A 15,716-nucleotide genomic window follows, 5' to 3' on the forward strand; every position below is an offset into this window, starting at 1 on the left:
CTTTTTTTATGTATCCTTAATCTAATACTCAAGGTGAGGAACCACCATGGTAAACACTACATGAGTTCTCACCAGCCTGATGCCGGCTGCAGGCAGCTCCTGGAAAGGGGCAGGGAATGGACACTTCTGTTGCTCTTATTTCTGCACCTTCTTGGGGCAAGCCTCATGCACTCAGTGACACCAAATTCTTACTGTCCTTTCCACATGTGTGGTGGAAAAGGAGAGACAGATGATGTAGAAGTTCTCAAGCTGAGAATGTATTGGAGAGACCAGTTATGAATGCTGCCAGAAGCAAAGCTCGTCAGACAACCACCTAATTAAATGCCCTGAGAGATGAGAAGGAACAGTGTCAGACAGTTCAAGTTCTAGCAGCTCTATTCAGTACAAAGTCATACTTTGCATAATAAATACCCTTCCTTTGTGTACATCCTGGTGGTACAGCACAAGATACAGACAAGTGTCTAATCTGTAACTATTAATTAAAACAACCAACATGTTTCAGGATCTGCAGAGATTCCAGACACATACAAACAAACTTCGTCATGTACTTTCTGTCTTCCTACTCAAAATACGAATTCTAAAGCTCAGGCTGAACTGGTTCAGATAATCAAGCATCAGGGTAGCTATCACCTTATTTATGACTCTCATAGCTGACTTTCTGATGAAAATACTTGAGTGAAATGCATTTAAAAATGTTCTCGTTCTATGAATTTGAAACTTGCATAATTGAAAAACTTTCTTTCCAAATGTTTTTCTTGATAGTAAAATTAACTTGAAATATTCAGGGACATAATATGCAAGATGGAGACTTGAGAATGATCAAAATTAATGTACCCCAAATTTAACATGAATATTTGAAGATATTTTTTCCTTGAGTCATAGTTTACAACTTGCTAACTTCACTTTCCCATTTTCTACATTTAAGTCTAGATTGAGTCTGTCACTTGATCCAACATTCAGATACTCAAATTGTTACAAACTCCCTCAACCGCTCTAACTGATGCAAGTGTTGTGGTGTTGCTAACACTTTTCTCCTCCTACTCTTTTTCCTTTTTGTCTGTTCTCTGACTGCCTACCACTTTTCTGACCTGCTTTGGTTCTTTCTAATTGCTCACATGTTTTCCTTCCTAGGCAAAGGCTAGTTATTTTCACATTTCTGTGGATGCTCATAAGGGAGGATTATGCAGTATTGTCTGATTTCCCAGACTGATAGAAAAATTACTGCAGAAATTAAAATAGAGCAGAAAGCAGTGATCTGGTTCACAGGTCTTTGAGCAGCATTTTTAGCACCAACTGGAACGAAAGAATGATACATTTAATTTTAGTCTGTTTGCTTATATGAATTCAGAGCTAAAATTCTGAGCAATAGCCAATTATATTATTGTATTTTCAATATTTTAATCCCTTGCCCCCTAGCAGCAGCCAGAATGGCAGCAGCCACCTCTTCCAAGGATATATATTAAGCAGATTACTCATTCATTGTAGAATAAGATACAAAATGCATCATTACTGAGTAATATCTGAATTGTGCCTCTGCTCCTAACCAATCCTGTACTGCCATCTGTCTCAGCTTCCAGCCAGTGGTACTCAACGGTTTTCTATCTGAAGGACAGACACAGCTAGACATCTACTCAGCTATTAGCCTCAGATAGCCATCGTGATCCCATGCCTCTTCTTTGTCCTTCTTGACATTTGGCCACTGCACACTTGTCTTTGCAATACCCACATATTGCTTTACGTGTTTTAAGATTTCAACTACCATGCATGTTCAAAACATAAAAACTCCAAAAGAGGGCAGAGAATGAAGAGGACTACCGAGAAATACCTGATTTTGCATTCTGCTAAGGGACTAAACAAAGAGGTACAATCATATGGTAGCTAGGAAAGGGAGAAGGAGAGGGATAGGGACAGGGAAAGGGACAGGGATAGGGACAGGGAAAGGGAAAGAAGGGAAAGGGAAAGGGAAAGGGAAAGGGAAAGGGAAAAGGAAAGGGAAAGGGAAAAGGAAAGGGAAAGGGAAAGGGAAAGGGAAAGGGAAAGGGAAAGGGAAAGGGAAAGGGAAAGGGAAAGGGAAAGGGAAAGGGAAAGGGAAAGGGAAAGGGAAAGGGAAAGGGAAGAAAACCTCCTACTGAGCTGTTGGACTGAGAGAATCTATAACCTGTCTATGGGCAGCTTACTCTGATTTTGAGTACATTTACCTTCCTTAGCACCCTGAAGCATCCCTCCTGAGTGAAATATTACAAGAAACTTCACTCTTGGATTACATATATTGCTGTTCAGGTATTTTTGAAGGTAGGCGTGGGATGACTCTGCCCTCATTTCTAGCCATCCTGAAGCCAAGTAGCTTCATTATGATAAAGCTGTGCTTGGACTTACTTGCCCAGCTCTGGTTTCAGTGGTACATTAACTGGATTGGTATTATACTTAAGCAATTTGAAGCTGGAATAGATTACATTTAGGTCTATCATTAAAAAATGATTGTTAAAATCTTTGTTAAAGTCTCACGCATCCATCTATAAAAGATCATTTAAGCATACTCATTGTTCTGAACAAGTTTACATTTGGCATCAAAGCTGATAGACAGTCCTCTACTAAAAATATTACTTGGGAAAAAGGCTCCTGTGTTGGCTCTGAAAATATTTGGGAACCTGCACCTGAAGTAGGCAGGCTCTTCCACATAAGAGATCTTTTAAATATTTATCTTTTACTTGTAAGTAAAATTTTTAAATATTGTATTTATTTTCTACAGCATTGGTCAATGGGTTATCTATAAAAAAATATATATATATTGAAACAGATATGGAAGCACATCTGTTTCTATACAGAGTGAGAACTGCAAAGAAAATTATCATTGTTGCATATTAACTTTTAATTACTATTAATCTTAACAACTTTTACGCTGTAGCTGTGCTCTCGAAATGTATGCATAAAGCTATATATTATGATTTTAATGAAAATTGATCTGATGTACTTTAGCTGATAAAATATTTTGCAGCTACAGAAAGTATTGTTGAACAAATCTTCATACCACTGATATGGTAGCAAACATGACACCAGATTTTTTTTTCAAGGATTACAGATAGATCCAAGGAAATGCAAAGAAGCAAACCTAAAGTCCAAGAATGGAAGGAGCTATTCAAAAAAATAAGGTCTGCACTATAACAACATGAAGGATTATACTGGGAAAAACCTGACACGGATTTTGCAAAACGAAGCTGTGCCTCACAATTCTGCTGAAAATCTCTGCAGGAGTAAATAGACATGCACACCAAGGAGCTCTAGCTGATACTGTGTGCTTGGGTCCACAAATGGCACTCAGCGGATTCTTGAAGCAAAGACTCCTAAAGAAATCAGGCTGCTTTAGCATGAGAAAGGCGGTCTTCACATGGAGATAGGTAAAGGATAGATAAAGAGTAGGCAAAAAGATAGCCAGCAAGGGGTAGGAAAAAAGTATCTGCTACTGCACTAGGCTCTGTTCTGTACGTTTATAAATTATCTGGTAAAAAGGCATAAAAATTAAGCTAATGAAATCTGCTGATGATGCTGAATTATTCAAGATAGTAAAGGCAAGGGCTGACTGATGAATTTCAGAAGCAGCTTCTGGTACAGCCTCTTGGGCAACAAAGTAACTGATGAGATTCAATGTAAATTGATTTTAGTAGAGCACAGGGTGAAACAACACTGATTTTATGTACACAAGAATAGGTAATAGACTTGGAACTGAGTGTTACCCTTTAGTAATGAAACCTTAAGAGGTACAACAGCTCTTTGAAAATGTCAATTCAGTGGCTGATAGTGATCAGAATTGAAAAATCAAATATTAATAGGTTTTTGGAAAAAGCTAGAGAACAAACATCATCATGTCACTGAATAAATCTATGATGAACTTATAGATTGATTATTATGCAGTTCTGCATGCCCTTTTGCCAAAAAATAACATAATAAAACTAAAAGTGATAAAAAGAAAGGGAACAAAGACAATCAAAACTATAGCAGGACCTCTGTATCACACGTGACTAAATAGTGCTCCTCAGTCTATAACCACTGACTGAGGATACAATGGAGATATAGAACCACGAATGGCAGTGTCTTACAGTAATAATTATGCAGCTGCACAGCTGGCCACTAATTGGAGTGTGCTACCACACACTGCAATTCTAAGGAGCTGAGCATTGTTTGGGGAAAGCCACAGCTATTAGTGAAGAAAAATACTTTGTAGGGTAGGTGACTACTTGACAAAAAAGTTCCCCAAGTGCTAATCTTTATATTTTATTATTTAATTAAAAAGTTCTTTGAATATTTAAGATAAATGTTCTACCTATAAGATTCCTTTTGTATTAACTGGAAATAGGATTCCTTTATTGCATACAAACCCATCAATCCCAAAAGCTAAAAACAGCTGCTAATGTAGCTGAACAAATCTAATATCTGCAAATGTCTCTGTGGTTTACAAGCCTATAACTCTTTTACAAAGAACACTTCCTTCTTGTAGTACACATGCTGCTACATGCACATATACATTCTAAACGAGATCTCCAGTTTAGGTTTGTGAATAAATTTGCATTTCTGAAGTTCAAAAGGAAGATACCCGAGTGACATGGAATGTCTATTATAGCTTAATGGATCACTTCTATGATATAGAGCGTGAAAGTATAAAAATCTGTGATTATGCAACATCAAAGCTTCTAATTTCCCCAGTGAGAAAACTCGGACCTGACCTTCACTCTGTCCTGTGTTCTGTGAATACTATGACTGAGTCTTTCATAGCATCTTTAAGAACGGATTTCTTTCCCAACGTAACTCAAGTGGAATGCAACTGATGTGATAGCAACTGAGCAAATTTTTGTAGCCTCTGTTACATCCAAGACGGAACTGGATGATTACAAAGATCCTTTCTGGCTCTAAAAGCTACAGGTCTATGCAATAGATAGTGACAAAATTCTCCATATGGGCACCTAGGTGAAAAAGAAGTATTCAGTTTATACATCTCATTTTCTTTCACACACGTTACAGCACCTCACCCTCAGAAAACTATGCTACAAAACCATTAAGGTTGGCAAGTCCAACAGAACAAATCTCAGAAGTGCTGGAGTTAAGGTGAGCCATTTGTTAAAAGAAACTTTGCAGCTTTAAAGAAATTGTAACGAGAAAAAGTTTCTCAGCTCCAAGAAAGAAAAGGAACAGAGACAAGGTCAGAAAGCAAACAAACTGCTACTGACATTTATGCAGCTTATTGAAAACCTGGGCTTAAATTTTTGCTGTGCCAGATACAGACCACAGATTTGCTTAAGCGCAACCCTTTGTTTGGCTGAGGACTTCCTCACTAGCCCTCAGTAGGTCCCCAGTCCACTCAGCATACCACCCGATTTCTGAACCCATCAGTCTCTGGACTCATCTCTAGCCTTTGGCTATAAGCTCTACCTACAGGGCTGGTGGAGCCCTTGTTACGAGGCAAAAGTAGAAAGTTTTAAATACTTCAACATCCCTCCTCTTAAATATCCAGAGACTACTTAAATAAGGCCACCACATCATTAAGAGCTTGCAGTGTCATGAGTACATTTCACAGAGCTTCTGAAATCCAACTGGCTTTGCAGTCAGGCAGCAATAAAATTTGCTCCAGACACAGCTTTGCACAGGCTTTAAACCCAGAGAAGATAAGGAATACCAGAGAAGTACCAGTACATCTACCTGTGGGTGCAACCGCTGATCCTTGCACTACAAATGCTTATTACTCTTATTCATTCCTCAGAAAACCCATGTACATACTCTGCATAGCTGTTCTTGTTCCAGCATCAGCATTAAAATGCTGTTATATGGCAAAGAGATGATGTATCAGTGACACAAAGAAGGCGTGAGGTTCTTAGACGGTGGAGATGTAGAGACAGGTAATATGTGAATATTTATGTATTTAATTACACATACAGCTTGCTGTGTGCTGCTTGGGAATTTACACTTCATTATGTGCTCTGATACCAGTTACGTTACTAATCGCTGTGTTCATCCTGCTCTGCCTACAAGAATGCCTTCATGGGTTCCACATGTCAAGACGTCCTTTGTCTAATTGCAGTTCAGTAATTGTTCTGTAAATACAGCCAGCGATGCTGTGCACAAAATCTGTAAACCTCCTGAACGTGAAGAGAAGCTGAAGTTGCTGACCAGCTCAGGACTTCATCTTAGATTCTGTGCCTGGAGCTGACTTCAAATTACTCAAGAAGCATGGCTTTTTTTCAGGAAGATTAAAGCAACCCAGTATCTAGTCCTATATTAACTAAATTCATATATGAAACAGTTAACTCCCCGCATGAGTTGAGAGCTTCATTTTCTGTAAAAATAAAAGTACATGTTCAATTCTGAAAATTAGGAAGAAATAATTGGTTCCTATAAGTTCTTTTCTTCCTGTGGCTTCAAAACAGAATTTTGAAGTGTCAGTCTGGAAGTTTATATTGCTTTTTACAATGCAAAACTGTTTCAGAACAATTTTGTCAGTTATGATGAATTCTGCAAACTTGATCTTCAGAAATAAAATAGCTACAAAACACTTCTGCAAACTCAGTTGATTTCCTTTAACCCATCTGCTTAAACTGAAATAATCACAGTAAATAATGTAAACAGGAAAACTGCTGCAATTCAGTTTAATTTTCCCAGTTGTTGTTTGTTTGCATCTTTCTTATATGTTTTTAGATTTTAAATACTGCTAATAAAGAAATAAAAGAGAGAAATGCTTGCCTGAACATTTTGAAACGGGTTCTTGTTGCCATAGGATTCACTGAGGTATGTGAAATCCTCTATGCTAAGCTGAAAAACAAAGAGAGTAGATTGGTGAGAAGGAGCATTTCATTTAGGTACAGACTTGCACTCAGCATTGGGGAGAGAAAAAAAATTGGTGTTACATACGGTATCTTGCAGGAACAAGATGAGATTTCCAGAATTCTGGGTAAAAACAGGTTGCAAGAGCGCAGTCAGCTCCTGTGCTGAGACAACGTGTCCTTCGTGCAAAGCGGTTTCTGGATTCCACTGTGATCTACAAAGACATTTTTTATTCCTGTAAAATTTGCTGCCAATGATGACACCTCTTCTTTCTTTAAATATGCAGCAGCAGGTAATGAAATCGTTGTCTTTGGATTGTCAGGTTTACAGCTCTGTTTACTTTCATTCTACTCAGGAGGAACAGAACTTGCCCATTTATGCCCATATCACAATAACTGTGTTACAGCAGGAATGAAATTGGTCCAATCAAGATAACTGTCTCTCTCTACTTTCTTGTTTGTGTACAACAGCACTGTTGCATCTTTTAGAAAATTAGCTACTAAGTGGAATGAAGAAGAATACGCTGAAAACCTTCAAAGAGAATTCCCAAAGGGAATCCCAAGTCCCAGAACACTTTCCAGTGTTGTCAGACATCTTGGTGGCCAGAGAGGACTAGAACTCAGGCTAGATCACAAGTTGTCATAAACCAATATTGTTTCATAAGTCTTTTGTTAAGTAAAAGTGGCTTTTCAGTGTTATTGTAAACAACGTGTTCTCTCCTAAGGTTTTAATGATGAAGGAATCACTCTGCAGAAGCAGCTCAGAAATGCCACCTTTCCAAAAGAAGCAGCTCTTCTGAACAGAACTGCTCAAGACACCAAGGAAAGCTAACGATTCTTTTGTCAACCTGTCATTATGAGGATTGGACAGAGAAATAACTCCTCTAGTTAGCTTTACTACTACAAAAACCAGTTATGGGCAAAAAGAGAGGTGGCATTATTCTTTCAACACCTGATTGGGATTTTAACAGTATGCAACATGGGTCTCTAGGGATGAAATCCATTATGAAAATTTTGGTCCTAGGTCTCTTGACTAAGGTAATACTGTAATTCTCTAAAAAATCCAGAACATGAAGTCTAATCTCCCATCTTCCCCAGACACACATCCATTGCTAAGACCAGAGAGATCAGGTATTCCAGACCCTCTAAATCACAGAATCACAGAATCACAGAATGGTAGGGGTTGGAAGGGACCTCTGTGGGTCACCTAGTCCAACCCTCCTGCCGAAGCAGGGTCGCCTACAGCAGGCTGCACAGGACCTTGTCCAGGCAGGTCTTGAATATCTCCAGAGAAGGAGATTCCACAACCTCCCTAGCAGCCTGTTCCAGTGCTCCGTCACCCTCAGAGGGAAGAAGTTCTTCCTCATGTTCAGACGGAACTTCCTGTGCTTCAGTTTGTGCCCATTGCCCCTTGTCCTGTCACTGGGCACCACTGAAAAGAGTTTGACCCCATCCTCCTGACACCCACCCTTGAGATATTTATAAGCATTTATTAGGTCCCCTCATAGCCTTCTCTTCTTCAGGCTGAACAAGCCCAGCTCCCTCAGCCTTTCCTCGTAGGAGAGATGCTCCAGTCCCCTCACCATCCTCGTAGCCCTCCACTGGACTCTCTCCAGTAGCTCCTCATCTTTCTTGAACTGGGGAGCCCAGAACTGGACAGAGTACTCCAGATGGGGCCTCACTAGGGCAGAGCAGAGGGGAAGGAGAACCTCCCTCGTCCTGCTGGCCACACTCCTCTTAATGCACCCTAGGATCCCATTGGCTTTCTTGGCAGCCAGGGCACACTGCTGGCTCATGGTCAAGCTGTTGTCCACCAGGACACCCAGGTCCCTCTCCGCAGAGCTGCTCTCCAGCAGGTCTGCCCAAAGCCTGTACTGATGCATGGGGTTGTTCCTCCTCAGGTGCAGGACCCTGCACTTGCCCTTGTTAAACCTCATCAGGTTCCTCTCTGCCCAGCTTTCCAGCCTATCCAGGTCACGCTGAATGGCAGCACAGCCTTCCGGTGTATCTACCACTCCTCCCAGTTTGGTGTCATCAGCAAACTTGCTGAGGGTACATTCTAACTCTTCATCCAGGTCGTTGATGAAGAAGTTAAACCAGACTGGGCCCTATAAATCGTTAAAATTACAAAGAATAGAATCTAGAGAATTGCTGTGTTCTGTAGCATCAGCTATTATATGATTGCAATTTGGTGAAGCTGAGATGCTTATTAAATTTTCTAACCCAAAAGCAATTCAAAAATGACCCTTGCACAGCAGGCTTTTAAGAATAAAACAATCTTTGCAGTCTCTTAAGATAGAGGCAGAACAGGAGTCATGAACACATAAGGGGTGTTCAGTGTTGTTTCTCAGATAACAAAAATCTATATTTCACTTCAAGACTTCCCAGTAATTCCAATGAAGACTGCCAAGAGTGAATCGAAAGCCTCCAACTGCACCCACGGCAGTGATAAAAACAGTGCAGCCCTGCAGTGCTAGATACCGAGCTCCCTTCAGAGTTTGGGTTTGGGAGAATGTTACAGCAAAGCGTACGTGTTGAAGACTCTTTCAGGACAATGTGCTGCAGATGTTAATTTTAAATTCTAGTGGATCTCTCTGCCAGTTTTTGAGCTTTAGAAGTAAACCCTGCTGTGCAGGAAATAAATTTTTTGTTTGGTAGAAACGATCATTTGATATTTTCTTAGTTTTGCTCAGCATCTTCACTTCCTTGCTAATTTGTCCTTGGAAATCCATATTTATCTATATTTATGAAGCCTAACAACTTAGAAATTGTAACAGACAGGCCTCAACTTTTCAGAACAGACAGACTCACAATCTCAGATAATTAAGTATAATCTTTAAAACTAAGATACCTGAAAACACAAAACTCCCAAAGATTCTGAATGACTATTCAGGAACTGACTTTCATGCTGACTTCATGCATCGCATGGCCACACCAAAATATTAATGATATTAAAGGAAGATAGATTAAATTCAGAAATGTTAAAAAATGGCTTCCGTGAAAGAAAATGATAGTGAATATCTTGATATATTTATTTTAAAAACTAAATAGATCTATTTCATGCCTAGTATTAGAAAAAATTGAAGATTTTGACAGCTTTTGGGACTTGCAATTAAGAATAAAAGGTAACAGAAAGAACATGAAAAAAATGGTCATTTACAGCAGCACAATGGCAAATGCTTTTGTCGTGAACTCAAAACCTCAGAAGTTTAATGACTGTGTTTTAAAGCAGTCTTGTTTCTAAGGTATTCCCTGTTCCTTGAAGCAGCTCTTGCTAGCTATCTAACCTTGAAAAGCACCTTTTGTGATACCTTTTAGCTTCCAAGCAACCAACTTTAGTAAATTCATCATCATCACCAGAAAAAGAAATCTACATCAGTTAGTTAATAATTCTATTATAACGCAGTGTTTGCCTAATACTTACATTCACCATATTATACACACGTTTCTTTTGCTTCTTTTAAATAGTTTGCTGAGCACTATGCATGGCAGAAGGAAAGGCTACACCCTTCATTGAATGGGCTGCTACAGTCAGCTCAGTGCAACGATATTTTCACTGTGGTTCAGATGGGAAATGTCAGTAGATTTTCCTAGCTGGTTTACTGTGAACTGCAGAGCGACATGGACATACGTGACTGCCACAGACAGCGCACTGTGGATACTCTGATGGTGTGCCTTACTGAATGCAATGAACCAGTCCATTCCTTTGAACTCTTCACCTCAAGCAGGCAGCAAGACATCTGTAAGGGACGGCATAGAATGAAGCAGGCAGCAGGCCAACACACATATTGATTGCTGCTAATGATTGCTCACACAGAATTTTATGTCCAAAGATGCACAGCCTTGTGCAGTCATCCGCATGCCAAGCACGTCAGACCTAACCTACCCACTGCAGAGACATCATCGTGGGGTCCTCAGCCATGGGGGCTCACAATGACGAATATCTCTGCTTTCCTCCTGGCCAAAAAAGGGGAAACTTCAAACTCAGCTGCTCTGTCTTTCCTCTAATAGCCAGACAACGCACTAAAGAAAGGGAGGATGGCTAAACTTGGTATTTGGTTCTTTCTTGTCCCTAAATGCTCTGGCATGACAAATTTAAGCACACAGATTTTTCTCTGACCAGTGCTCCTTCGAGGTAGAACTGGGATTCGAGCATTTATTTTTGACGGAAACAAAGATTTCAAGATTTCTTGTATCTGGAACTCTCAGAAGGGCAGACGGTAAGATAACAGAAATTCTATCACTAACTTGTGAGCTTACGTTCTTGCTTTTAGCTGGCTTCTGAACTCTTTCCTAGAAGTTATTCCTGTTAGTTGTCTCTTTCAGTCACCTTGTGATTACCATATGAGGAATAATATTTTCTCCTGCACAGCACAAGAAAACAAGCTAATTAAAAGAATTTTGTAAATGACCTTCAAATACGGCTTCTACACACAAAGCTCTCATGCCAGCATGACTAGTAGCAGCAGTAGAATGAAAACTCGTGATCATAGGAAAAAAAATTCAAAAAGCTACTCAAGTGTGCTAACACAGAGTATCTTCACAGAAGTCCAATAAAATTAAAGCTAAAATGATTTTTCTGTTTCCACCTTCTTTCAGCAGATTTTTCAGCTCTTGCAGTTTTAAGAAATACTGCAAATGTACTATTTGGCATTAATGGCTTCTCAAAGTCACATATAATCTGGATTTGCCAGAATAGGATTTTTTTTCCCAATATAAGCATATAACAAATAAAGCTAGTAATATATTTTCCATGTCTGTAGGCAAAAATCATTCCTAAAACAAACACAAGGGGGCAATCACAAAAGTAATTTTAATGAATTTATAGATGAAAAGAAACTATTTCGAATGTTGGTTCAAAAATGGCTAAATCGGGTTTCTTCTGCGAATCATATGCAAAAGGAACCAATCCACCTCTCCTGCTTTGAAAAGCAAACATGGGATATTAAAGGATAATTTAAGATAAAAGTTAAGTTTTCCAGGTCAAAGTTATCTGGAGAATGTTCACTGATATATTAGCAATCCTTTGTGAAATGCAGGTTGCTGTGACCTACTGAGTTATTCTCACTTCTTCTTTCTCCTGAGTTCAATGGACAAAGATCATTGTTTTAGGAGAAAACACTTATTTTTCTCAAAGTACAGTTCTGCATTTTTCTTTCTAGAGGAAAGAGGTATTTGATTTACTAATGTCCCTGTAAGGATTTACACCACACTCCCTTACGCTTTGCACACTGCGTGTGTTTGACAGCTGAAGGTTTCACATGTATCTGACATCTAACATTATCTTTAATAGCATGATTACAGTACAATAATAATGCATAAATGAGAGACTTTCAAGCGTTACACGCTTCTAATATAGCTGTTCTGAGATATTGCTTTACAAACACTGGCTAGTTCTAAAGAAGAGCAAAATGTATTATCCTTCAACTATTTGATATCATATCCTAATGGTTAACCTGGGAGAGGGGGATGGAATAGATTAGTGAATCAGAGCTTCTGTTAATCAATGAATCACTGAAGTTTTAAGGTGGTGGGACATGTTTCCACAAAGTGAATAGAAATCCACTGATAATTGCTGCACTTCTTTAGTTACCCTTTCCAAAACTCTTAAGAATAATTTTCAGATTTCATAAGCCTGTAGGTCACACATTGCAAACCTTGCATCACTGCAAAGTACCAAGATGTAAAGCATGGAGTAAAGGCTTAGCAAACAAAAGTTGCTGTTGCCGTTTCTTCATTTTATAAAACAACTTAAATCTCCTTTCCTGTTGCTTCATTGACTTTCACCAAAATTAATTTCTGCCCCACAAGAACTTTACCTTTCAAAAATGCAAAGGTCATGGTAGGAGGAACACTTCTTCCAGAAAATGTTCTATTCATGGAAACATGAAACTGGTTTAATCAGACCACTATCCTGATTTTCTTGCTCTAGATTTGCATAAACCTGAACAATCTGCAGTAGAGCAAGTTTCTAATTGCATCTTGGTGGAAAGTTTGCTGTTATGACCATCCTGGATTAACTGATAAGATTTTGCTTATAGTGACAATGGGTGTGTTGTTTACATAAATTAGGAAGCAGGACAAAAGAAGCACTGATCTTTTCTTAGATTATTAGGATCACTTTTTATCTTAAGAACAACTCTTTCCAACATTTACTTTGCTTTTAAGTACAGAGGTTTAGTACTCATACATGTGCCTGTGTTGTATAAAGGTGATCAGATTAATTATTTTGAATATAAAAAAGCCTTGATGTTGAGATATACATTTATTTCTTTCATGGAGAAAAAAAAAGTCAAAATTACCCACTCACACTTTCTCGGACTTTGCAGGTTCCTATACCTTGTGGCTTCCCAAGGACCAGAGGTTCTGTTTCTGGAAATGCTGAAGAGATGGGTAGACATATGTGAAAGCTGGTATTCATTACTGCTGGGAAAAGGATGCAATGTCCAGGATATGTATGAAAGAAATACAGTCCACACCTCTTACACATCTGTTTTCCATGGCCCTCAACATTACAGTGTCACATATGAAAAACCAGAACAGTAGCATGCTTGTCTGTATGGCTCTATACACGGAGAAAGATCTCGTGAACAACTGAATCAGTCTAACTGCTGACATTCATAAAATTTCTGAATCCTCCTATTGCTGTCTTAAAATTACCACATTAAGAAGCAACTGAAAAAAAGAAAAAAAAAAAGATTAAAAAAATATTAGCAAGATATAGGTCTCAGACTTAATAAAGTTGCCTAAAGACAAAAGATTTACACTAGGACAAATGAGAGCAGGGAGAGCAGAATTTAGTCTAATTCTCTTCCTAGTTACAGCTACATAATTCACAGTGTCTCAAATGTGTTGAAGAATGGCTCAAAGCCTCATGAACGCAATGCAACTAGATGAAAGGATAATTATCTTCCAACAAGCCATTGGCTTGGTTCCTTTCTCATTTTACAGAAGAATAAATCACAAATAACCCTCTGGGAATTAACAAAGCAATAAAGATACAAAATAATCAAATCCCACCAATTCAGAGCTAACAAGAGTTGGTGACCAAAGCAGTTTAGAAGCAAAACTCCCCCTGCCCAGGCACACATAGCTTGGGCATGCCAGGAAAGGGATTCGACAGGAATCCCCATCACTGCAGCCCTTTCTGTTCATCCTTACAGCAAAAGCCAGTGTCAACGTGTGCACCAAGACTATTCACGATAAAGTAAACATTTTTGGCTTATGAAGGCAGCCAGCTGGATTGTGACAAATTGCAAATACTGTTGATGTTATGGATTATTTATATTAGAGAAATTAATAAATACCCAGCTGAGATCACACCTGTTGAACTGGGTAAAATATCCATGTGCTTGCAGAGGGTATGAGATGAATTCTCCACGACAGGGTTTATAATTCAGATAAACCAGGTTAAGAATGGGGAGGATTTAGGAATTAGGAGGAGAGAGTAAAGTAATTTATACAGGCCAAAGCACACCTTTGGCAAACCTAGAGTACAGCGGATCTGCTGTTACCTTCCCATCCAGAACACAACTTTGATTTTAGCCTTTCCAGTCAGTCCTGTGATCTCATAAGCCCTTTGGGATCCTTTTCTTACAAATGTCTGGCTTTGGTTTACTGTATTTTTGGGCAGTGCTTCCTGGCCAAAACCAATGTGTATGCCCTGCAAAGGCAGCCTTGTGAATAAGCAGCATGTAGTCCTCTGACATCATTATATATCCAATATCCCACCTGAAGCTACTGCTTTGCCCAAGCTGACACGTCTCTGGAAATCCCAAGTATATAAAACCTTTAAAATCTGCATGGATAAAATTCCCAGTTGGAAAAAAAGAAATCTATATCTGGCTTTTTCAAGACAGGTTCAAAGTCTTATTTCATAAGTACATGCAAACCCCTAAATTTCAGGTGTCTCTTTGGATCTGACAAGATTCAAAAGTTGTTTCTAACAACTGATGCCTATACACATAGCAGTGTATTCTATTCAAAAAAACTCCTTTAAAAATAACATTAAAGTGAAAAATCAGGATTCAGGAGTTGGGAAATGCAAGGATTAAGGCTGCCTGCACAGTTTTTGGTCAGCTCCTTTTTGTGAGACTGCCTTATGTTGTGCCTTAAATTCACGACATCTCTAACAGCGGAGTTCAAGGTTGCCTTAGGGTGAATAAAGCACTTCTACTTCAGATTTGAAGAATACGGGTTTTATTTACTTCTTACTGCCCAGCTTAGAAGACTGAAATTATAAGTAAAAATGGGTAAATTAATCTGTTATGTTGTTCGATTGCCAAGAGGTAAATATATTTACTGGGTAATTTTCTTTTTACCACAACTGATGATATACAGTATATTCTGCACACACGCACACAGAGCAGCAGCATAAGTAGAGACACTCTTTTATTAGGTTTCTTACCTCTGAGTTGACCAAAGCAGCATCGGTACATGGTCCACAGAGAGAGACATTTTGAACAGCGCAGCAAGTGAGCACAAGAGCAGGGCTGGAGCAGCAGAGTGGAGCTGCATCATGACTCCAGGCAGGCGCGTACGTAACTGGCCAGCTGCAAAGGAAAGTCCGAGTGTATGCACAGCCGCACTTCCCGGTTCGGTTGCAGTCGTATCCGGATTCAGCCAGTCTGCTGGGTGAGGTTGCTCTCTAATGACGGTGCGAATTTTCAAAACACTGACTTCCTTAACTTGAAGTTGGGGAAGTTACATGTACTTCTAACAGCTTTCAGTTTTGTGATTTAAACAGCTCGTAAAACTCTCCACAATATAAGCATAGACAGATTCCTCTAACGTTCTAGTACAAGGGAGAGTCGTGAAGTCCAAACTCCTGTCCTACTGTTCTCTAACTCCCTGATAACTGCAGGCTGATAACAGAGTTGCTCAACTTCAAAATGGAGTTTATAGAAAAGT

At 39.2% G+C, this 15,716-nt stretch overlaps 1 protein-coding gene across 1 annotated transcript in view; it reads right to left on the reverse strand.

The window, feature by feature from the left end:
• ATP6AP1 (ATPase H+ transporting accessory protein 1) overlaps positions 1–15,365 on the reverse strand; it is a 59,743-nt gene extending 44,378 nt beyond the window's left edge. The window contains exons 1-3 of the mRNA XM_009935195.2: positions 15,214–15,365; positions 6,895–7,021; positions 6,727–6,795 (exon numbers count right to left, since the gene is read on the reverse strand). Of these exons, the coding sequence (XP_009933497.1) occupies positions 6,727–6,795; positions 6,895–7,021; positions 15,214–15,326 (309 nt within the window). The 5' untranslated portion in view covers positions 15,327–15,365. The remainder of the gene's footprint in view (positions 1–6,726; positions 6,796–6,894; positions 7,022–15,213) is intronic.
• Between the last annotated feature and the right edge of the window lie 351 nt (positions 15,366–15,716).

This window comes from Opisthocomus hoazin, chromosome 8 (assembly GCF_030867145.1).
Source record: "Opisthocomus hoazin isolate bOpiHoa1 chromosome 8, bOpiHoa1.hap1, whole genome shotgun sequence".
In the NCBI taxonomy this organism is placed as follows: Eukaryota; Metazoa; Chordata; class Aves; order Opisthocomiformes; family Opisthocomidae; genus Opisthocomus; species Opisthocomus hoazin.